Source organism: Cololabis saira, chromosome 13, assembly GCF_033807715.1.
Source record: "Cololabis saira isolate AMF1-May2022 chromosome 13, fColSai1.1, whole genome shotgun sequence".
Lineage (NCBI taxonomy): Eukaryota > Metazoa > Chordata > Actinopteri > Beloniformes > Belonidae > Cololabis > Cololabis saira.
This window is the reverse complement of record NC_084599.1, coordinates 47,016,211-47,038,650: the sequence shown is the minus strand read 5'-3', so window position 1 is coordinate 47,038,650 and position 22,440 is coordinate 47,016,211. Positions and strand designations below refer to the sequence as shown.

The 22,440-nt window shown below is 43.9% G+C and overlaps 1 protein-coding gene across 1 annotated transcript; it reads right to left on the bottom strand.

Annotated features, from left to right (window-relative positions):
- Positions 1-5,406: 5,406 nt before the first annotated feature.
- LOC133458842 (uncharacterized) lies at positions 5,407-20,496 on the bottom strand. Its single transcript, XM_061739042.1, has 3 exons — positions 20,417-20,496; positions 7,994-8,797; positions 5,407-5,785 (listed from the first exon to the last, which is right to left on the bottom strand). The coding sequence occupies exons 1-3, from the start codon at positions 20,490-20,492 to the stop codon at positions 5,466-5,468; spliced, it is 1,200 nt and encodes a 399-aa protein (XP_061595026.1). The 5' UTR covers positions 20,493-20,496; the 3' UTR covers positions 5,407-5,465.
- Positions 20,497-22,440: the final 1,944 nt, after the last annotated feature.

Below are 22,440 nucleotides of genomic sequence, written 5' to 3'. Positions count from 1 at the left end.
CTATTAAACCAACATTTATCTTCCTAAATGGTTTATTTCAGCCGGCGACAATTCTCCACAGGGCTGCAGTTTCTCCCCGGGACGACGCCGTAGTTTGACCCGGCGATCACGTCTGTTCTCCGGCCGTGAGCTGCTGCTGTTACCATGGTAACAGCTGCTGATGCGGCCGGACCGGCGGCTCTTTTGATCCCCGGAACATCGGATCAAATTTCTTAACAGGTGTTATTTGGAGAAACTTGCTACTAAACTAAACGGTTACTTTTACGCCTGAAAAGATGTTAAAACGTAATAAAGTGGCATATTACAGTAACAGCGCTACAGCTGGAATTACAACAGCTTCTAGTCTGCTTTTAAATCTCATCTTTCGCTGACGTTTTGGTGCGAGATGCATTCTGGGATACACTGTAGCACACTGCTGTGTGAACGGTCTGCTGGAGCAGCGTACTGAATCGTTCATTTAGTAGGCAGTATTCAGTGCATACTTTGCAGTATGTAGCATGTAGTGCGGTAGTGTCCGAATTCGGAAACGGCCTGTCTCACTTCATTCACACCCAAGCAAATGAACAGAGCGGAAAGCAGCCAGAAAGAATCAACAAGATCCATTTTTAAAAAGACTCCAATACACCAATGGTCGGTGAATATATCTGTTCTTTTAGACAACCAGAATACATACTTTGAAATGCTAAATTTGCTAATACTTACCTTGATTGGTTTATTTACCTGTCCTGATTTGTTTGTTAGTGTTTGTTTGTGAGTTCAAGCGGAGCAAACTTATGCCAGTTTATTTAAAAGCTTAAGTTACAGAATTGAATAATTATGTTGAACAATTTAAGCTTAATGTTAAAAGTATAAAAAATAATTGCAAAGTTGAAGGATACAAATGTTAAACTTTTGCTTTAAGTTAAATTAAAATTTCTTAATTACCTTTCTTAATTATCTTCATCCTCACCTTTCTCATTAAGCTAATTATACCTACCCTTTTACTTACCTTTACTCTTATTTACCTTTACTTGTAATTATTATTAATTAAGTGATTAAAGCAGCACAACGTAACTTTCAGCTTTTCTGAGTTTGGCGGCATCTTTTGGACAAAAGCGGTAGTGCTTTACCAGAAAGAACACTAAGTTTCCCATGAGCACCAGCGCGTACTGACGGAAAACTCCTGTCCCGTCGCTGCATTTGTTTTGAGAGAAGACGGGACGCTTTTCTGTTTCACTGTTTCAAGTGAACAGAAGGAATGCAAAAAAAAAGATGTTAAACTGCTGGAAAGGAACTGGAATTTACCAGGATACCTTAAACAAGGAAGCCAGGGAGCGGTATATGGAGAAAATAATGATTATTAACCGTTTGGGTTCATATGAAATCACTACTAAAGATTGGAGCTCCTCGTTGGAGCTGCACTCTGTAGAAGGATTTACTGCCGCAGTTCTGCACAACCACCGTCTCCGGCTACCTTGATTAGGAGTGTTTGGCAGCTGCTTTGGTAAATGTTTGACTCGCCATGTGTTTCAATAAATTAGTATAATAGTACAACATACAGTACATGTTTTGTATTACTCTTACTTTTCTTTTCTTTTTTTTTGACGGCTATATTATGCTGAAGAGGCTCCGAGGCGTGAGCAATATTTTTTTTTCCTCGTGAGATAATTTTTTTCCTCTGCAGCTACAAATCAAATAGTTAATATTTTTTCCTCAACAAAATGAATCGCGCCGCAGAGAGCTGGCCAGCAACTGCGTTTAGCTGGCCAGCAACTGCGTTTAGCTGGAGAAGTGGGGAATAAAACCCGTTTGAATGATCCGACCCAGGTCTGTGAGTGTTTGTTTGTGGTTTAATAAACCCGTATTTTGATCTGACGCCCGTCTGTGTGCGTGTTTGTTTGTTTACTGAGGAACGTTATGTTTGGTCGGACTCGTTACAGCCACGATCCAACCGAGCCGAGGACTCTTTTACTCTTTTACTTTGTTATCTCAGATAATTGGTCTCCGTGGTTCTGCCTCCGAGCAGGAAAGCGGTGAAAAGTTAAACCATTATTGATCTTTTCCCCACGTCTGTTATGTGTGGAGCTGCTGCAGCTACAACACAGCAACGGGTTACCATGGTTACAGAATAACCACAACGCAGCAACGGGTTACCAGCTTCTCCTGCTCTGCGCTCCAAGCCCCGCCCATTTTCGTCTCGACTACGAATCGGGAAGGAGGGGGAAGTGACGTATGCCGTAAAGCAGTCAAAGCCGTAAAAATGTGTAGTTTTTTAGTGTGGCAGGGTTCCTACCATGCTCCTCAAAGTTACATAGTGCCAGTGAAGGCGATACAGACCCCTCAGACCATGACAGAGGTTCATTAAACCTGTTGGAAGTTGATGTACCATCCCAATGATGATGATGAAATATTAGATTAAGGTGGAAAAGTTACGTAGTGTCGCTTTAAGTAAATGATTGATTAAATTAAATGATTAATTCATCTTGATTTCCCTTAAGTGGATAAAACGGTTTTGACTTTACATTTTGATTTACTTGTTTAGATTCATTTTGAACAGTAAACAATTTAAAAGTTTAAAAATGGGGTTTAAAAGTTTACGGATTTAACTTTAAAAATAATACCTGTTTGAGTTAATTGAATTTATTTGAACTTTTTTTTCTTGTAAATACCTGTACATATTGTTAACACTTATTTCTTTGTTTTCGAAGGTTAACAACCTGATTACTATTTGGAGATCAACTGAAAAGAAACCAACCAAGCCTAAGAGTTGGATAAATAAAGTTGATCAATTGGAAATCTGAGTTGTCCTGGTGTCCTTTTCAGAGTCAACTGAGTGGAACTTGACAGTTGTTAACCACGGACCAGCCCTGGACGCAGAAGATTAAAGGCTTCAAGATCCAGGGGAGCTGTGGACGCCGGAGAAAAGGGGATAACGATGGCCGAAGAGGTATTGGGGAAGTCTGCCTTGATCAAGCAGGAGAGGACGACAGCCAAGAGGAACCTGACCAGACTGGCCAACCTGATCTCCAGAGGAGCAGGCAGCATGCTGCAATCCGAACTAAAAAAGGAGTTTGCAAAATTTGCCGACCGTTTCACATCCCTGCTGGATGCCAACGAGGACTTCAAGATTGGCCTGGAGGCTGACGTCAAGAAGGATGACCCAGATGGGGAGCTCGAGAAACAGCAGGAGCATGACATCAAGCAACTATAAAAGATGCCGAAGATAAGATGGAAGAAATCAAGGACATTGTCCAGACCAACCTGTGGGGAAGATACGGGAAAACTGAGCTGAAGGCTGCGATTTCTGAGGCAGAGGACGCCATTCAAAGAGCTGGAAATGTAGCGGTTGAAAGCAACAACGTGGAAGGCTATGACATTCACCTCACCCTGCTGGATGAGACGATGAGTGTTACCATCCATACCATGGCCCATTGGGAGAAATGGATCCCTCTCCACTTGAAGGACGAGATGGATGACAGACTAACACAACTAAAAGCAGCTCACTACAGGCTCAAGTGGAGGAAAGCCGAATTTGCCACATCCAGAAGGCTGGCCGATCAAGGTGCAGGAGGACTGCCTGTCCAACCAACTCATCCCATTGTGAGGATAAAACCTACATCCCTACCAGTCTTCCATGGGAGCAAAAGAGACTTTCACAGGTGGAAGAAGGATTGGGAGAGCCTTCAGAAACAAGGGGAGCCCACCGGATCACCAGAGGTAAAGAAGATCCAGCTGTTGGAGAGCGTCAGCGATTCCATTGCCAAGGAACTAAGACTGTCCACCTACACCACAGCAACAGATATCTTCAGGGTCCTCAAACAGGTACGGCAACAAATCAACGATCACAGTCGAAATCTTGGAAGCGCTGGACAAGATGACACAAGTCAAGGGGAACCAGCCCAGGAAGGTCATTGACCTAATACAAGCTGTGGAGAAGGCCCTGGCTGACCTGACGGAGCTAGGAAACTCAGGAGCCATCAAGAACCCCCTCGTCATCAAGTCGATTGAAAGCAAGTTACCAGATTTCATAAAAAGAGACTGGCTAATGTATATGGTTGAGCCCACCAACCGTGTAACCCCAGACAACCACTTTGATATGCTCCTAAAGTTTCTAAAGAGCCAGGAGGAAATACTTGAACGACTCGAACAACTGAAGGTGGTGGACAAAGTGGAAGAAGCCGACAGGAAGAAGCAAGAAAGAAAGTTTGCATCTACCAGGGCCACGAGTAAAGATGGTGACGAGGTCTGTGGCATTTGTGGTGGTGGTGGGCACACCAACAAGTTATACTTTTGCAAGAAGTTTAAAGGCTTGAAGCTACATGAGAAGAAAACAGCCCTGAAGAAGCTGGGAGCGTGCAGGAAGTGTCTTGGGTATCACGATGCAGATGGCTACTGCAGAGACACCTTCTTATGCGGAAACCCAGACTGCAAAAGGGCAAGCGGCACACCTGACCACCATTACTTCCTTTGCCCAACAGCAGAGGCCAGAACAGAAGGTAGCAGAGGTGCAAAAAGAGGAAAAGAAGGAAAAGGAACATTCACAGAGGAACAGGAGGCATTCTTGTCACAACTTGCCCCAGAACTGGCAGAGAAGGGCAGAAAGGCATTCTCAAACCGAGCCTCAGTGACACTCAAAGCGGCAGGCCAGTCTGAAATGCTGAAAGAGACTGGGCTGACAGAGTTACCGGTGATGATGATGCTGATGATGGTCACAGCCAACGCAGGTCAGAAGATTGGCACTCTTATAGACCTTGCATCCGACACAAATTACATCACTCACAAAGCTGCCGAAAGACTGGGCCTGAGAAGTGAAGACATAACGCTGGTCGTGCATGGAGTTGGAGGCATGAAGATGACCTTAATTCTTCCAAATCAAATAAGGGAAGGAGAGAACAAAGCCCTGGGCATCGGCTACCAAGTGGACAAAGACAAACTGTACATGCTGACCGCAGTAAACTTTTCTAATAAGAAGAAAAAGATGAGAGTTGGCAAAGATCTTCTTGAACAAGAGGTGAGAGCTGAAACGCCTAACCCACTGACGACGAGAGCTCTCTTAAGCCAAGTTGCTGCACTGTACGACCCAATCGGCCTAGTTGCAGCGGTCAAGCAGAAGGGAGCAAGTGGATAAAACGGTTTTGACTTTACATTTTGATTTACTTGTTTAGACTCATTTTGAACAGTAAACAATTTAAAATTTAAAAATGGGGTTTAAAAGTTTACAGATTTAACTTTAAAAATAATACCTGTTTGAGTTATTTGAACTTTTTTTTCTTGTAAATACCTGTACATGTTGTTAACACTTATTTATTTGTTTTCGAAGGTTAACAATCTGATTACTATTTGGAGATCAACTGAAAAGAAACCAACCAAGTCTAAAAGTTGGATAAATAAAGTTGATCAATTTGAAATCCGAGTTGTCCTGGTGTCCTTTTCGGAGTCAACTGAGTGGAACTTGACAGTGGCACTGAGAGCCACCACATAAACATTTAAATGTAATTTCTACCTGGTTGAAGCAAAATGGATCTCCTGCTGCTGTTTGGAGTGCTGACGGTGCAGATGTAGTCCAGGTCAGTATCTCCGTCTGAAAGTATCAGAGAGCTGCTGATGCTGTAAAGCTGCTGTTCAGTCTGCTGGACTGTTGGTGGGTTCTGCAGGTTCTGCAGGTTCTGCAGGTTCTGCAGGTTCTGCATGTTCATGCTGGATGGAGGATCGGTGGTCCAGGTGAGTCCAGGTTCAGGATAGATCCCCTCTGAGCTGCAGGTGATTTTATTTTGTACCTGTTCTATGTTGACGTGCTGGACTGGAGCTGGAGGACAAATATGCAGTTGTTAATGTTGTTCATGTCACTGAAACCCTGTTTACTTCATGCTCTTCAATCTCGGTTGCAAACAGACTTTTCTGGTCATTCTTTCAAAGTTAAGGTCAAAGTTATTTATATTAAAAACAACCAAGGTTTACCAAACTGCTTTTTCAGCTAAAATAAAACAATATCCTGTAAATAATCCACCTCAAACTACATCAGCTAAAGATGATATATAAAGAGAAGAAGTCTAAAGCTCAACTTGAATTTAATGCCAGCGAGTAGAAATGAGTTTTCAGCAGAGATTTAAATGCAACAACAGTTTGAGTTGTTCTAATTCACAAAAACGGAAATTGTTTCAAGGAAATGGGACCATCTACTAAAGAGACTTGCTGTTCTCCAAAACTAAAATAGACTAGGACGCTCTATTGTGGGCCAGAGCTGTCTCTCCCAAGGAGATCTGTAGGAGAGCAGACCGTCGTGTCCAGCGGGAGACGCGTCGCTCCAGGACGTGCAAGGAGACGCTCTTGTTGTCACTTACCTGGAGAGAGCTGGAGAACAGTGAGACCATGTTTATTTACTTGTTTTCTTCTTTCTGGGCATGGTACTACGTGAAGATCTGTACTTTCTGTTGTGGTTTAAGTAATTTTTCTGTTGATTAAGATTTGGGAGCATGATTGGAGGACTGGTGCATGTTTGACTTATATTTTGGACTGCTGGGACATTTGGGGGGGTTGCATTTGTAATTGGATGACTTTGTTTCCTCGTTGAGAGGGTTTCTTTTGTTGGTTCAGTGAAGATGAGTGGAAAATTATCGTCTCATGTGAACTGCTTGAGTTGCAAAAAATGTCCCTCTGAAGGCTGTTGTCAAATCTTTACAGGTATTTTTTTCCTCCCAAAACTCTGTTTCCGTGTAAACGAGAGGCCAGGACGCAACATAATGTTTGTGTTTTACCGTCTCAGCGTCGTCCAGTAAACAGGCCTTAAATATCACAAAGTAAAACCTGTACTGGAAACACTTGTAATTAAATAAAACCTTTTTATGCTGTCTCAAGGTATTTATTCAGACGTTTAAATAATCCAGTTTAAAGTAAAGTCTGGTGGAAACACTTTTTTTTGCATTTGCACATGTCCTACATTACTGGATGTGACGGTCGGTCAAATTAAAGTAATCAAAATCTAGTTTCCAGCCATTTTTGGTCTCATTTATACGATGTAGTTGTGCTGTAACACTACTTAATCACTATGCATTACTGCATTACATCAGGGATTTACCTCTGAATAATTATTTGAATGATCCGTTGCCTTCTTGTTCTTCTGTTGACTGTTTTCACAACAGGGATGGTGGCCGTTACAATTATTTGTACAAAACTAAAGAGATATTTGTTAATTTTTCTTCAATATATGTTCAATATTTGTTCAAAGTTGAGATCTTCTTTATCTTTGTTGGAAGAGAAGTCTTGCAGGATGAGATACAGAGAGTTACGGATGTGGAGAGAGAACTAGGAGAGTTACGCTCATAAAAAGAAACACCAATGGAAACATCGACCCCCGCAGCAGTTTGAAAAAAGTGTAAATTCCCTCAGAAACTGTTGTATGGGCGTTACGAGTTTAACAACCACTTTAGCAGTTATTTTAACTTTGTATCAGTTATTTTATGTCTGAGACAAACTCAGTAGCCCCTTTCACACAGAGATTCCGCAATATTGGTGTAAAGAAGTCCTGCCAATACGCCGCCTTTGTTGGTTCACACAGAACCATACAACGCCGGCATAACGCCGCTCCCGTCTGTAAATTCACACAGCATGCCGGCGTTCCGCAATCAGAGGCGTGACGACAGCGTCAGCGCTGGCCCCGGCTGGCCCCGGCATGCCGGCTGTGTCATTCACACAGACCCCGTTTCGGCTCTGTGACTACCTCCGCTGCCGGCTTATTGGTGGGGCCACTTGGCCCCCCCATTCCGCCTCCGTGACTTTCACACAGAACAGCGAGGCGGCTTAAAGGCGCAACGTTCCCGCCTCGAACTGGCTGTGTGAAAGGGGCTATTGAGTTAATGATGTTCCTTTACAATATGCTAATAAGGAAGAACTGCTAAACTGTGTTTCATTGTTCCTGCAACAGTAAATATCTGTTCTATTCTGTTTATTACAAAAAACCAACATGAACAACAGATTCAAACATCTGAATCTGCTGAGGTTTTTATTCTCCACATACCGGTCACATTCAGGTTGATGAAGTTCTCCTTATTTCCAGTGATGGTGCTGACGTTACACAGATATCTGCCCTGGTCCTGAACCTTCACTCCTCTCAGCAGCAGGGAAGCGTTTCCTCTGGAGATCTGGTCCTCAAACAGAGATGTTCTTCCTCTGAACCTCTGGTGCTGCTCTCCCAGTTGGTCTTGTTTGTGATAGTAGGAGTGAACCCGGGACTCTGGTGGAGTCTCTAGAACCCGGGACTCTGGTGGAGTCTCTAGAACCCGGGACTCTGGTGGAGTCTCTAGAACCCGGGACTCTGGTGGAGTCTCTAGAACCCGGGACTCTGGTGGAGTCTCTAGAACCCGGGACTCTGGTGGAGTCTCTAGAACCCGGGACTCTGGTGGAGTCTCTAGAACCCGGGACTCTGGTGGAGTCTCTAGAACCCGGGACTCTGGTGGAGTCTCTAGAACCCGGGACTCTGGTGGAGTCTCTTGAACCCGGGACTCTGGTGGAGTCTCTAGAACCCGGGACTCTGGTGGAGTCTCTAGAACCCGGGACTCTGGTGGAGTCTCTAGAACCCGGGACTCTGGTGGAGTCTCTTGAACCCGGGACTCTGGTGGAGTCTGTTGAACCCGGGACTCTGGTGGAGTCTCTTGAACCCGGGACTCTGGTGGAGTCTCTTGAACCCGGGACTCTGGTGGAGTCTCTAGAACCAAGGACTCTGGTGGAGTCTCTTGAATCCAGTGGATGACAACATCATCATGAACTGTGAAACTGCAGGGTAAGATACAAGTCTTGCTGACCTGACAGGAGACCTGTGTATCTGCAGAAACATCAGAGGAAGACTCAGAAGAAGACATTAACAGGAAACTCAGACACTTTGAGGAACATGCAGTTGTGTTATGTCTTCATTAAATATCTGCATATAAAAAAGCTGATAGAATAAAAATGACCGGTCATAATTATACACTTTAATGGAGGTTTTATTTAACCTACATAAAATATTGTCATGCAGTTGAAAACATAACAACTAGTTGTCCAACTTATAAAATCAAATATTCTGTTTTTCTTTCTACGTTTGTTTCCATCCATCCCTGAGAGAAATAATTTATCCATCAGCCAGTGAGAATATATTTCCAGTCTGAACAAACACGACTTCCATGTGAAACGTTTTCACTGTGACTTCAGAATATCCAGATGTGTAACGTAAAAACAAGCCACACAGGAACAAATGTGATCCAGAACTTAAAACAGCATCATCACTGACATAGATGAAGAGATCAAAACATTCAAACGACAACAGAACGTCCGAGTACATTGTCCTGACTACCAGACATGAACTCAACATAAAATATCACTGATTTCTGTTAAGATCCTGTTAAGATTCTCTTCAGGCTGGTGAGTTTAGACGTCTCTGGTGACTGAAGACACCTTTAAGAGCCGAGCTCCTTCTGACTTTACAGACTTATACCTTCCATATTGTCATTATTAACACAACACTTTTCTCTCATAAGTTTTCTGAAGGAGTTTGACAGCAGTCTGGCAGTTAGAGTTAATGATTAATTCTGAAAATAAATAACTACAATTTTATCTGTTAACGTAACTTTACTGTAATTGTTTAACTTGACAGTTATTATTATTGTAGGAGCCATTTCTATGTGGGTGTGTGTTTGTGTATGGTACCAAATTGGGCCAGTAGGTGTCCTCACTGTCTCACTTGTAAATGGTATAAAGGTGAGAGCTTGCAATCAGCTGTCAGGTGTTGCTAGACGGAGGAGCATATAGTTTTTTGACCGCTACGCTACGCTCCGCTCCGCTCTGTCACTTTGTATGGTAGTGGTGAAAAGGTGATCAATAAATGAACATCACAAAAGAAGTGAATCGTAAAGGTCATTTGTTTCATCAGACACAAAGTTCAGATTCAGTTTGAGCAGCAAGCGCGTCGATTAAATTTAGCCTGTCTATGCAGCCCCTCAGTGGCTTTAAGTTTTAGGCTTAGCCGCTACATTCAAGTCAAAAAACTGCTTGGATCTGGATTACCGAGCACCAGGAGGTCTGCTCGGGTTTATCGAGTTCCAGGAGGAACCTGTTTCATGGTGAAACTACGTGTTCATTTGGAAACCACGGATGTGAGGAGCGCAAATGTTTGGAGTTGCGAGTCCTTATTGGAGCGGTACTGTAGCTGCGGGATCATCTGAAACCGGGGTCGGCTGGAACCAGGACAAGCCGAACCAGCACCCTCACACCAGACACCATCATCTCAGCCGGGCTTGGCTTGGCCTTGGCCGATGATGAACAGGTCATGATCATGAACAGGTGAGCTGTTGACAACAGCTCACCTGTTAACACCCGCTGTCGGCGTGAGGACACTGGGAGCTGATTCTCGGACGCCGGCGGTGCAGGAGTCATTCATCGGGACCATCAAGGCGCCCAACCTGAGTAGTAGCGCTACAAATTTATGAATGGCCATTCATGTTCATGTGCACAAATGTTCCATATGTCGGGGCGTAAATCCAATGCATTGGTGGTCAAAACGGGAGGACAGTTAACTTCATAACTTTTGCGTGCGTGTGGGGGAAATCATGGATGCACGTGAAACTGTGGACAAGCCCGTGGAGGGTATTGCGCAATCGGCTATTGCGCAATCGGCTGAAAGGAACATTAATACTGATGGCATCAGTACGCAAAGGAAGACTGAAAAACGTGTTGTAAAACTAACTGCTAAGGCTTTTGCTGAAAAGATTGAAAGGTTGCAAAGTACTAGGAAAACTAAGCTAAATAAGACAGGTATTTTAAGACAAAAAATGCAGGTGCTTATGCAAAACAAAGATAAACTAAAGGTACAATGTGCTCTTGATGATCTTGTCAATTTGTGTGATGAAGCTAAAGGTATTCATGGTTCTTTGGTTGGTATTTTACCTGATGAGGAAAAGGAAAAACACAACATATGGTTCAAAGCAAAAATGATATGCAATGATGAATGTATGTTTAATGTGAAAAAATGGTTATCATGTGCTGAACAAACATCAAAAGATGATGATGATGATGGTGATGATGATTATGTTGTGAATCCAGAGGACAGTGTTTCAAATGTGGCTAGCAAACACTCCAGCAGAAGAAGCTCATATAGTGGAAAGTCAAGCACTACTTCCTCTGCAAGAATTAAAGCAGAGGCTGAAAGGGCTGCGTTGCTTGCTCATGCAGCAGCTTTGCAGAAAATGCATGCTCTCGAGGAACAAGAGCAAAAGAGGAAAAAGGAACAGCTTGGACTGGAAACTAAGCTAGCCGCATCCACTACTAAATTAGTCATGTTACAGGCCTCTGACTCTCGAAGTGTTTCTAGAGCATCATCAAATGCAATTAACTCTTACCTGGACAAGCAAATTAAGGCAGCAGCTTCTAAGCAATTAAACCCAATGGCAAAGGAGTACAGACCTGTAAATCAGAGCAAGCGACAGCCAAAAGATCGGTCACCGCCAACATATGACCCACCAGCAGCTTCTATGCTGACACAGGAGGCCAGTCAGCAATGTACAGCTGGACTAAGGGAGTGTATGGATTCAAAAGGGCTAAATGTTTATTCAACAACTCAAGTGGAGGCATCCATGCCACCTTTGCAACCCACACTGTTAAATGCTCAGCCTATGGATGAAAGGCAATTTGGAAATATCTGTGCCATAATGGAAAAGCAGAATGAAATAACATCAGCTCTTGTACATCAGCAACGTTTAATGTTATTGCCAGCGAGAGATATTCCCATATTTGATGGGGATCCTCTTCAATACATTTCCTTTAAGCGAGCGTTTGAGCAAGGAGTGGAGGAGAAGGTCAGCAGAGGTGATTGCTTGTATTATCTCGAGCAGTTTACCAGAGGGCAGCCAAGGGAACTGGTGCGGAGCTGCCAGCATATGGCTCCAGAGTATGGCTATGCTCGAGCAAAACAGCTGCTCCAAGAACACTTCGGCAATGAGTATAGGATCGCCACTGCATACATTGAAAGGGTTTTGGCTTGGCCTGCAATAAAAGCAGATGATGTAAATGCTCTACAATCGTACTCTCTTTTTCTGCATTCATGTTGTAATGTCATGGAGAAGCTGCAGTACATTCGGGAGTTGGACATTCCAAGTAACATGAGGGCTATTCTGTCTAAGCTGCCATTTAAGCTGAGAGAGCGATGGAGGACTGTTGCACATGACATACTGGAAACATCTGAGCATAGGGCTATGTTCAAGGATCTGGTTGCATTCATTGAAAAGCAGGTCCGTATACTATCTGACCCTTTATTTGGTGACATTCAGGATGTAAAATCTGGAACAACTAGCTTTAAGGTCAGCAATAGGATGAAGTCACAACCAGTGAATAAGATGAGAGGAAACAGCTTTGCCACTAGCATTGAACCAGTGCAATCGGTGGAGATCTCTAGAGATGCACCAGAACGTAGTACTCCAGTGAAGTTAACTTGTGTGTGTTCTTTTAGAAGTCATTCATTGGAAGGATGTCAACATTTTGAAAGGAAGAAACACCAAAATAAGATAAGCTTTCTAAAGGAAAAGGAGATTTGTTTTGGTTGTTTAGGTGCTGGGCACATGAGTCGAGACTGTGACAAGCGTTTGACCTGCAGGGTTTGTGGTCAAAACCATCCCAGTGTGCTTCATGTTGACAAAAATGACAAAGTTAAAGCAAACACAAAGTATTCCAAGGAGCCTGTGATATGTAACATCACAGCATCTCACAGAACTTGTGGTCATACAGGGGCCGGAGACGATCGCTGACTTCTTTCCATCCTCCCAGTCCAAGTTAAGTCCATCAAAGGAGACTGTATTATAAACACATATGCATTTTTGGATCCTGGCAGTACAGCCACCTTTTGTTCAGAACATCTTTTGCAAAGGCTCATTCTTGCTGGTAGACGAACCAATTTTCTCTTACAAACTATGGGACAGGAAAGGGTTGTCCCAGCATATTCACTACCTGGTTTAGAAATATCTGGTTTGGAGACCAACCTTTTCTATAAACTTCCTGAAGTCCTCACCCAAAAAAAGATGCCTGTAAGCATGGACAACATTGTGTGTTAAAAACCTTGGTCACACTAGCAGTATGCAGAAGTAAGATTCTAAAGAATAACCGACTTAATAAACTTTCAGCCAACTGTGGCGTATTTATTACAGCTTCAGCGACGCACATACAGGCTGCTCTCATCAACAGGTGCAGAGGACAGAGAGAGTGAGCAGGGCGCGAACACACCCTTTTATATGACGTACCGCTGACGTCATCACGTCAGCTCCTCTCACATCAAACAGCAGTACAGTAACAGTCAGTCATATATTAACATTTAACACTCACACTTATGAATGTTCTGTATACTGTACAGTCTTTGCAAAATCAAATAAACAAAAAATAATAACATGGCAGTCAAATGCTAAACATTTACACACCAAACATGACCCCTACAAATTTCCTCAACTTTAACTTGGAGGCAGGTTTGGTCATTGCATCTGCAACCATATCATCTGTGGGACAGTAAACCAGTGTCATCTTCTTCTCTCTAATAGTGGACCTAATGAAATGGTATTTAATGTCCACATGCTTACATCTTTGCCTGCACACAGGATTTTTCACAAGTGCAATAGCTCCATGGTTGTCTTCATAAACCACAGTTTTCAAGTACTCATATGTATCAATACCTTTCAGTAGTTGCTCCAGGTAAATACACTCCTGTATTGTCAGAGCTAGAGCCATATATTCGGCCTCACACGTCGATAGTGCTACTGTGGGTTGTTTCTTAGTCTTCCAGGAGACTAGTTAGCTGCCTTTACTCATGCTCACACAATACCCTGTGGTACTTCGTCTGTCAGTGGTGTCTGATGCCCAATCTGCATCACTATAAGCTTGGAGTCCTAGACTCTCGCTGCTCTTTCTGAAGCAGAGCTCCCTGTCTGTTGTACCCCTGATGTAGCGTAAAACGTGTTTCACTGTAACCCAGTGCTCCTCTGTGGGATCAGAAAAATGCTGTGATAGTCTGCTTACTACAAAACATAAATCAGGACGCGTACAGGTGGTCAAGTAGATGAGGCTACCTACTGCCCCTCTGTACAACTTTACATCAGCCATTTTGGATGCGTTTTCACTGTAGTCTAACTTTTGTTCACATGGTGTTTCTCTAATTCTACACTCCTGCATGTCGAAACGATCCAGGATCTTTCCCACATACCTCTTTTGTGACATTTTTACACAATCGCCAGACTGGCTGAAATCTATACCCAGAAAATGTTTTAACCTGCCTAGGTCTTTCATCTTGAACCTGGTGGAAAGCATGCCTTTCACTTGCTCTAGGCTCTTGGTGTTGTTGGCTGCGATGATAACATCATCCACCCAGATAACAATTATCACCTTCCCCGCCTCCTTAGACTCTTTAGAGTACACACAGTGGTCTGCAGGGTTCTGTGTGAAGTTGTCTTCTATCAGGCATGTGTGAAGCATCTCATTCCAATTACGCCCTGACTGTTTCAGGCCGTAAATGGATTTCTCTAGCTTACATACTATCTTTCCTCCCTCCTTTTCATAACCCTCAGGCTGTTCCATATAGATATCTCTATCTATGGGCGCATGCAGATACGCCGTTTTCACGTCCATCTGGTGTAAAATCAAGTCGTCTTGGGCTGCCTTCTGCATCACCACACGAACACTGGTCAGGTTTGCTGTAGGTGAGAATGTTTCACCATAATCTATCCCCGCCCTCTGGCTGTATCCTTTAGCTACAAACCTAGCCTTGTATTGCTCATGTCCGTCACTGTCCTCTTTAATGGAGTATACCCATCTTCCTCCCACTGTCTTTCTGCCCTCTGGCAACTCAGTCAAAGTGAAGGTCCGGTTGTCTTCTAAGGATTTAATTTCCTCATCCATCGCTCTCTGCCATTTTTCTGACGCTGATGATGTCATGGCCTCTTTAAAGGTTGTCGGTATACCGCACACCGCTCTATAGCAATAGTCTATGCTGGTGAGTGTACTGTCATCCTCCTCACAGTCCTCGTGAGTAACATAATTCCTCAGATACCCCGGCGGATTACGCTCTCGGGTTGGATACCTCCCACTGCTTGAGGCATGTGACGTCACCTTGGGGTGCTTCTCGCCACCATCCTCAGTTGACTGTGGGCTAACAGCCCGCTCATCTGTGCTCACACTAGACTGTGGTGTATCTATTTCCTCACCACCTGTTCTAGGGTCCATTCCCAGCTTTTGCGTCTGCGTCTCGTTCTCACGTGTCGTCTGGGTGACAAACTTCACCAGTCTGTGCTTCTGCACTTTCCCTTTATCGGGATAATAAACTAGAAAAGCAGGACTGCCCTTGTCATGCCCTACAAAAAGTCCTCTATCACACCTGGATTCTAGTTTACCTCTGTCCTGTTGGTAAGCGTAACACACTGATCCAAACTTGTGCATCCTGGCTAGATTACACTCTTTCCCCGTCAGTGCTGTGTATGGGGTGGTACCTGTGTGCTTATTAAAGCACCGGTTTCTTATGTACGCTGCTTCCTGAACAGCATGGTGCCACAGACTCTTAGCTAAGTTGCTGTCTATAAGCTTACATCTGGCCATCTCGAAAAGAGTACGTCCTTCCCTCTCAGCTATGCCGTTCTGATGCGGGGAGTAAGGACAGGACGTCTCATGTCTGATCCTGTTCTTCCTCAGTAATGCCCGGAACTCTCGGTTAGTGAACTCGGTTCCGTTGTCTGACCGTATGCATTTTACGTTGCCATAAGGCGCTACATCGGCTAAAAACTTCTCAGTAGCCTGAAGTGCATCACTCTTCGCTCTCAGAAAGTAAACAAACACTACTCCGGTACACACATCTGTGAAAGACTGCATATATTTAAAACCGTCTATAGACTTGTTGTTTACTGGACCAGCAAGATCTGTGTTCACCATCTCAAGTGGTTTATTTGCCTTTTCAGTTGGACCTCTGTTTCTCATTTGAGTGAATTTTCCCTGTATGCACACATCACATTCTTTATCAGGCCTGCACTTTGCACCTTTAATATGCATGCCTACTGTCACATCCTGCAATTTCAATATATCCTCGTAATTGCAATGACCCATTATCTCATGCCATGTCTGGATATCATGGCTGACATTACACACATCATATTCATCACACTCGGTTTGCAAGTAGTACATTCTTTTACTCACATGAATATTAAACCTTGTGCCATCGGGGGTAACAAGAGCACCTTTACCTTCCTCAAAGAATACTTTGGCACCATTAGCAGTAGCACACTTCACTGAAAACAGTTCTTGAGGGAAGGAAGGGATGTAGAGGGCCTTCTTCAGCGTCACCTTACACCGGCGCCCCTCACTGTCTATGAGGCACACCTGTGCGTCTCCCTTACCTCGTGCCAACCCGAAAGTGCGCTTCCCGTCTGCCAGCTCCATGCTGTGCCTCTCTGGCTGGAAGTCGCTCTCAAAGCTCTTGAACCGCGTCTTGTCATTGATGATGTGGGATGACGCCCCGGTGTCCACAATCATCCCCTTTCTCAGGACCTGCTGCGCTGACCGGCTGCCGCTCTCCGTCTCCGCTCTGAAGAAGAAGTCGTCTCCTCCCGCTGCTCTCCGTGCGTCATCTCGGTCCTCTCCGTGGCCGCCGCCGTATACACCATCTTGGACCCGCGCGTACCGAGCGCTCTGTCCACGTTTCTTTCTGCACACCTTGTCTGCATGCCCGGAATGTTTGCAGAAACCACACCAAACCGCCTTTTTACAGGCATCTTTCCGGTGACCGCTCTCCCCGCATCTCCAGCACGCCAGCTCCGTCGGGGGTCCGCTCGTTCTCCTCTTTGGCGCCGCCCGCGCTTTCAGCACCCTTTCTCCCGCCTCCTCGGCGGCTGCGTCGGTGTCCTCTGCGGCCTCGAAGTTCCGCAGCTTGGCCTTGAACTCTCCCAGCGACATGTTCACTGAGCCGTGCGTCACCATCAGCGTGAACGGCTTGTATTTCTCTGGTAGTCCCCGCATAATCATCGCCATCATCAGCCCTTCGCTTGGCGCCTCACCTGCGCTTTTAAGCGCGGTAATAATCTGCTTTGCCCTGATAATATACTCCGTCACAGTCTCTGTGTCAGCTTTCTTCAGTGCAGTCATTGTTATGTACAGGGAGATGATGCATGGCCTACCTTTGCCAATATAATGTTCCCTCAATACTTTCCCGGCCCTTATCCTTTGTCTCCCTGAATATAAGTCCGAGACTCCTGTTGTCGAGAAGCGGCGCCAACGCACAATATGCGTCGGCGTTCAGCTTGTCATCCAGGGCCCGCTGCTCTGCCGTCATGGGTCCCGCTGGTTCTTCCAGGATAGTCTTTTTCAGACCCGCTCCATGCATGCAGCACAGCATTCCTCTCTTCCCAGAGTTCATACTCCTCCGCTCGCCCGTCAAACGTGGGCCACTTGCTCTTGCTTCTGTTCGTCATGGCTCGTGCTTCGTAGCCGCCTGTTAGCTCAGCTTTAGCTCTGCGTGGTTCTCCCACCGCTAAACTAGCTATACTTTGCAGCTAATAAGCTACCGTTACCTCACCGCACCAGCAGGCCGGCGTCTTACTTTGCTCGTCATCGACTAGCCTAGAATCTATTTCGTGACCTGGGCCCATAACCTGTTAAAAACCTTGGTCACACTAGCAGTATGCAGAAGTAAGATTCTAAAGAATAACCGACTTAATAAACTTTCAGCCAACTGTGGCGTATTTATTCCAGCTTCAGTAATGCACATACAGGCTGCTCTCATCAACAGGTGCAGAGGACAGAGAGAGAGAGCAGGGCGCGAACACACCCTTTTATATGACGTACCGCTGACGTCATCACGTCAGCTCCTCTCACATCAAACAGCAGTACAGTAACAGTCAGTCATATATTAACATTTAACATTGTGACTGAAAGAGATCCGGCAAAGTGGTCCTACCTATCAAAAGTAAAAATTCCCAGCATAAAGGCCAATGTGGATTTGTTGATTGTAAGCAACGCTCCCAAGATATTAGAGTCTTGGGAGGTCATACATAGCCAAGGGGAAGGCCCCTATGCTATGAGAACAGCACTGGGGTGGGTTATTAACGGCCCTTTGCAAGGAAATGGCAGCAGCTTGGAAGCTGAGGTCTCTTCAGTAGTTGTCAACAGGATTTCTGTGAGCAGGTTGGAAAAGATGTTGAGTGAGCAGTACAACCATGACTTTAATGAGAGAGCTACAGAGCAAAAGGGACTCTCAAGAGAAGACGTGAAGTTCATAGAGGTTATGGAAAGGTCTGCAACACTCAAAGATGGTCATTATAGCTTGAAATTGCCCTTTAAAAAGCTTGACGTGTCTCTGCCTAACAACTTTTCTGTGGTGAAACAAAGGTTACTTGGGCTGAAAAGGAAGTTCCTTAACCATGACCAGTTTTATGAGGCGTTTCCATACTTTTATAGACAATAGGATCTCGGCTATCAGAGGAGCCACTAGAGCCGCACAATGGCGGCATGTGAGCTCTAAGGAAAACCCTGCATATGTTGCACCCAGAAGAGTGAGAATTGGAGATTTCATTCGTGACAACAGGTGGATTGAGGGTCCAAAGTTTTTGCGTAAACCAGAAGGGGACTGGCCAGCAAACTTTGTAAAGACTGCAATAGCAGCAGATGACACAGAGGTCAAGAAAGAAGCCGTAGTGAACATCATTAATGTGGAGGGCTCACCTGATGCCACTGGGTGGCTAATGGCCTACTTCTCAAATTGGATGAAGCTCAGGGTATCTGTTGCCTGGTTCATGAAGCTGAAAGGCTTTCTTTTGGAAAGGTGGCGCAGGAGGAGTGAGGCAGAGGCTATTTTAAATGATCAGCCCATTACCAAACTCTCGGGTGATCCAAACGATCTGGAGCCGCTCACTCCCAATCATATCCTCCTCATGAAAGGAAAACCATCCTTACCACCTGGATAGTTCGAGCCACATGATCTGTACGTAAAAAGAAGATGGAGGCAAGTCCCGTACATCTCTGACCTTTTCTGGAAGCGATGGGTACGGGAATACCTACCTCTGCTGCAGGAGAGGCAAAAGTGGAACCAGGAGAGGAGAAATCTGAAGGCTGGAGATATTGTGGTCATAATGGATGCTGAGGCCCCACGAGGTTCCTGGCCATTAGGAAGAGTCTTGGAGGCTTTTCGAGATAAAAAGGGACTCGTGCGTTCAGTGCGTCTGAAGACAAAGTCTAGTGTCATTGAACGTCCGGTGACCAAACTTTGTTTATTAAATGAGATTACAGATTAGCAGGTCATCTCAGGTTTCTGTGTATGTGGTACATGATATTACATTGTGTGGTAGATGTGTTCATTGTATCATTTTAATTACGGCTCCTTAGTTTGTATTTGAAGGAATTGTATGTCTGTTAGCCATTACAATTAGGGGCCGGTATGTAGGAGCCATTTCTATGTGGGTGTGTGTTTGTGTATGGTACCAAATTGGGCCAGTAGGTGTCCTCACTGTCTCACTTGTAAATGGTATAAAGGTGAGAGCTTGCAAGCAAGCGCGTTGATTAAATTTAGCCTGTCTATAAGTTTTAGGCTTAGCCGCTACAATTATTATTATCATCGTTATTATTATCATCATTATTATAATCGTTATTATCGTTATTATTATTATTGTTGTTGTTGTTGTTGTTGTTGTTGTTGTTGTTGTTACTTTTCATTTTATATCCCCTTCTTTCCAATTTGGACTTGTCAATAAATAAATAATCGATGAGCAGGATTTGTATTTTTCCTGTAAAGGTATAATGACTCCTTTCTGACCAAACTGAAACAAATCTACATTCAAACCTCGTGACAAACAATTTCCATGTTGACATCTTTACCGCCACCTTGTGGTGAAAACCAAACACTACATCAGTAAAACAACGACGGATGAACAACACTTAAATAGATAAATAAACATGTACATTTTAGTATTCTTTTTGTTAGTACAATGTTCTTTTTGTAATTCGTATTGTTAAGTGCCTCTGCTTTTTAAAAAACTGTTTAAAATAACCAACCAACATCTTCTTACAAAAAATACTTAAATAAATACATTAATTAATAAATAAATAAATAAATAAATAAATAAATAAATAAATAAATAAATAAATAAATAAAAAGGTACATTTTAGCATTATTTTTGTTAGTAGGACGTTGTTTTTGTCATTTGTATTGTTGAGTTTTATGCCTCTGTTTTTGCTAAATTGTTTAAAATAACCAACCAAAATCTTCTTGCTACGTCGTTTATGTAGGTTATTTTGGATTTAGATTCAGATCCAGAGAAGGTTCTTCCTCTTGCTGTCGACGGTTGAAGAATTGCGTGGGCAAAGTTTCAACTTTCACAGCATATTTATGGATTTAAAAAATTAAAACTGATGTTTACCCGTCTTTTATATCCAAACTGGCAATAGTTAACAGCTTACTCACCATCATTAGAGAAAACCGAGGAACAAAAAAACAGACCATAAAGCATAAAACGGATGATTCTGGTCATGTTCTTCATCTCTCTGCTGCAGTTGACGGTTCATTCTGGACAAAAGTATTTCTGGTTATTTCCTGCTTGATCAGTTCTCCTGACTGACAGGTTTTGTTTCAGGTGCGGTGGGTGTGTCCGTTGCCATGGCGACTCATTAGCTCGATCCTCACCTGAAATGTGCTGTTGCTGCCGTGAGAGACTGCAGAGCTGTGGAGGATCTAGGGAGACGCTACTGGGGCTACAGCCCCGGATGTTTTCTCAAGAGCAGCAGATCTCCCTTCTGAGCTGGTCTGAGTAGAATGTGCAGTACTAGAACAAAATTAAAAACAGACATAAGTTAAAAAGAATACAACAAATGAGATGCAATAAATAAAGGTTACAGTGCATTGTGGTAGATTACTGAAATGCAGCAGTAAATCTAGAAACATCCACTTTGGTGTGTGTAGGCCTCTAAAGAGGAGCACACACACCAAAGAAGTCAGTTTAGATGAAACACTGAGAAATAAAGAAATAATACATTGATCCGTCAGACTTGCATCATACCTCCTTCCACAGCTCTTGACAGGCTGCTCAGATCCTGTGGGGTTTGGATATTCTCTGAGGCAGGACCTCCGGTCACTGAGCCCTCCTTTCACCACGGAGATGCTGCCCGACTTGGATGGTTTGATTTTCATACGAGCCCAACTGATGTTCTGCTCTAGCTTCCTGAGCAGTCTCCTGGGTCATGGTGGTGGTCAAGGTTGGAATATTGTCCAAATATACTTTAACAGGGGGGAGTTGCAGACAAGAGCCAACCCGTTGTTTTGAGGCTTGAATCATGACCTCCATTGTTTACAGGAATTACATGTGTTAATGTCTTTTGCAGAAGTGCTGGAGAGCTTCAGCAAGTGGAACCCGAGCTCTCAATCCCTAAAGGACCATCAGGATCCTGGTGAAGAATTTCTTAATGAATACCGGTGTCATCGAAGTCATGGCTGGACTGGTAATCAGCTGTAGAAAACCTCCTAATGACATTTATTAAGAGTGTGAAAGAGTGGGACACTCTGGTTGGTGTTGTAGTTAGATAGATTCATTTGACAGAGCTCCGATCAGAGAGAGGGACCCAGAGAAACATTTCCAAGTAGGTTTTAATTTTGACATTAGTTAACAGCAGTGGTCTTCAACCTCGGGACCTTGTCCTGCATGTCTTAGATGTTGGCTTGCATCATCACACCTGATTCTAATTAATGGTTGTCATCAGCTTCTAATCCATGTCAACATTCAAAGCAACATTCATTAACATTCATTGAGGTGTATCTCATCACTCTTTGTTGGAGTGAAGGATATTTCGGTAAACTGGGATGAACAGGAAGTATCTGGATCATGGAGATACAATTTCAGATCCACCTTAAAAACCCAAACCAGAAACACAATCACAGCCTGCTTAAGAGTGTAATTCCACTATTGTAACTCTGAAACTCCGTACAACATCGGTAAGTATTTTGTATTTGACATTAACTATTAGCTGTTATATAAAAATCCTCTGGATTTGTCATCCGGGTGGAAATACCAGCTGCTCTGCTGTGTTTGTCCCAACATGAACTCAACGTGAAACGCAGGTGGAGCGGAGCCAAGCTGAGGTCTGGGAGGAATGTTGTTCCTCAGGTAGATGAGTTCAGAGGTCACTGTTACCTGATACACGTCGTACAATAAATGACAACGCTCATGGAGGAGAGAGGAGTCCTGCTGAGAACAGAGATCCCTGAGTCCCTCAGGGATCAATACTAGGACCCCTTTTATTTTATTTCTCATTTATGTAAATGACCTGGCTACTGTATCTTCATCCTTTACACCAATCTTATTTGCTGATGATACCAATTTGATACTAACTCACAGAAGTTTTGATTCACTTATTGAGCAAGCTAATTCTGGTATAGCAATGCTTTCAAAATGGTTCCTTGCAAATAAGTTGTCGTTAAATGTTAACAAATCTAAT

Excerpts from the sequence above, each read along its gene's own strand:
- LOC133458842 (XM_061739042.1), bottom strand. The coding sequence starts at position 20,492 with ATGAAGAACATGACCAGAATCATCCGTTTTATGCTTTATGGTCTGTTT. Across the intron at positions 8,798-20,416 it reads CTCGGTTTTCTCTAATGATG|ATACACAGGTCTCCTGTCAG; the intron begins GTGAGTAAGCTG and ends ATGTTTCTGCAG. Across the intron at positions 5,786-7,993 it reads CATCAACCTGAATGTGACCG|CTCCAGTCCAGCACGTCAAC; the intron begins GTATGTGGAGAA and ends TTTGTCCTCCAG.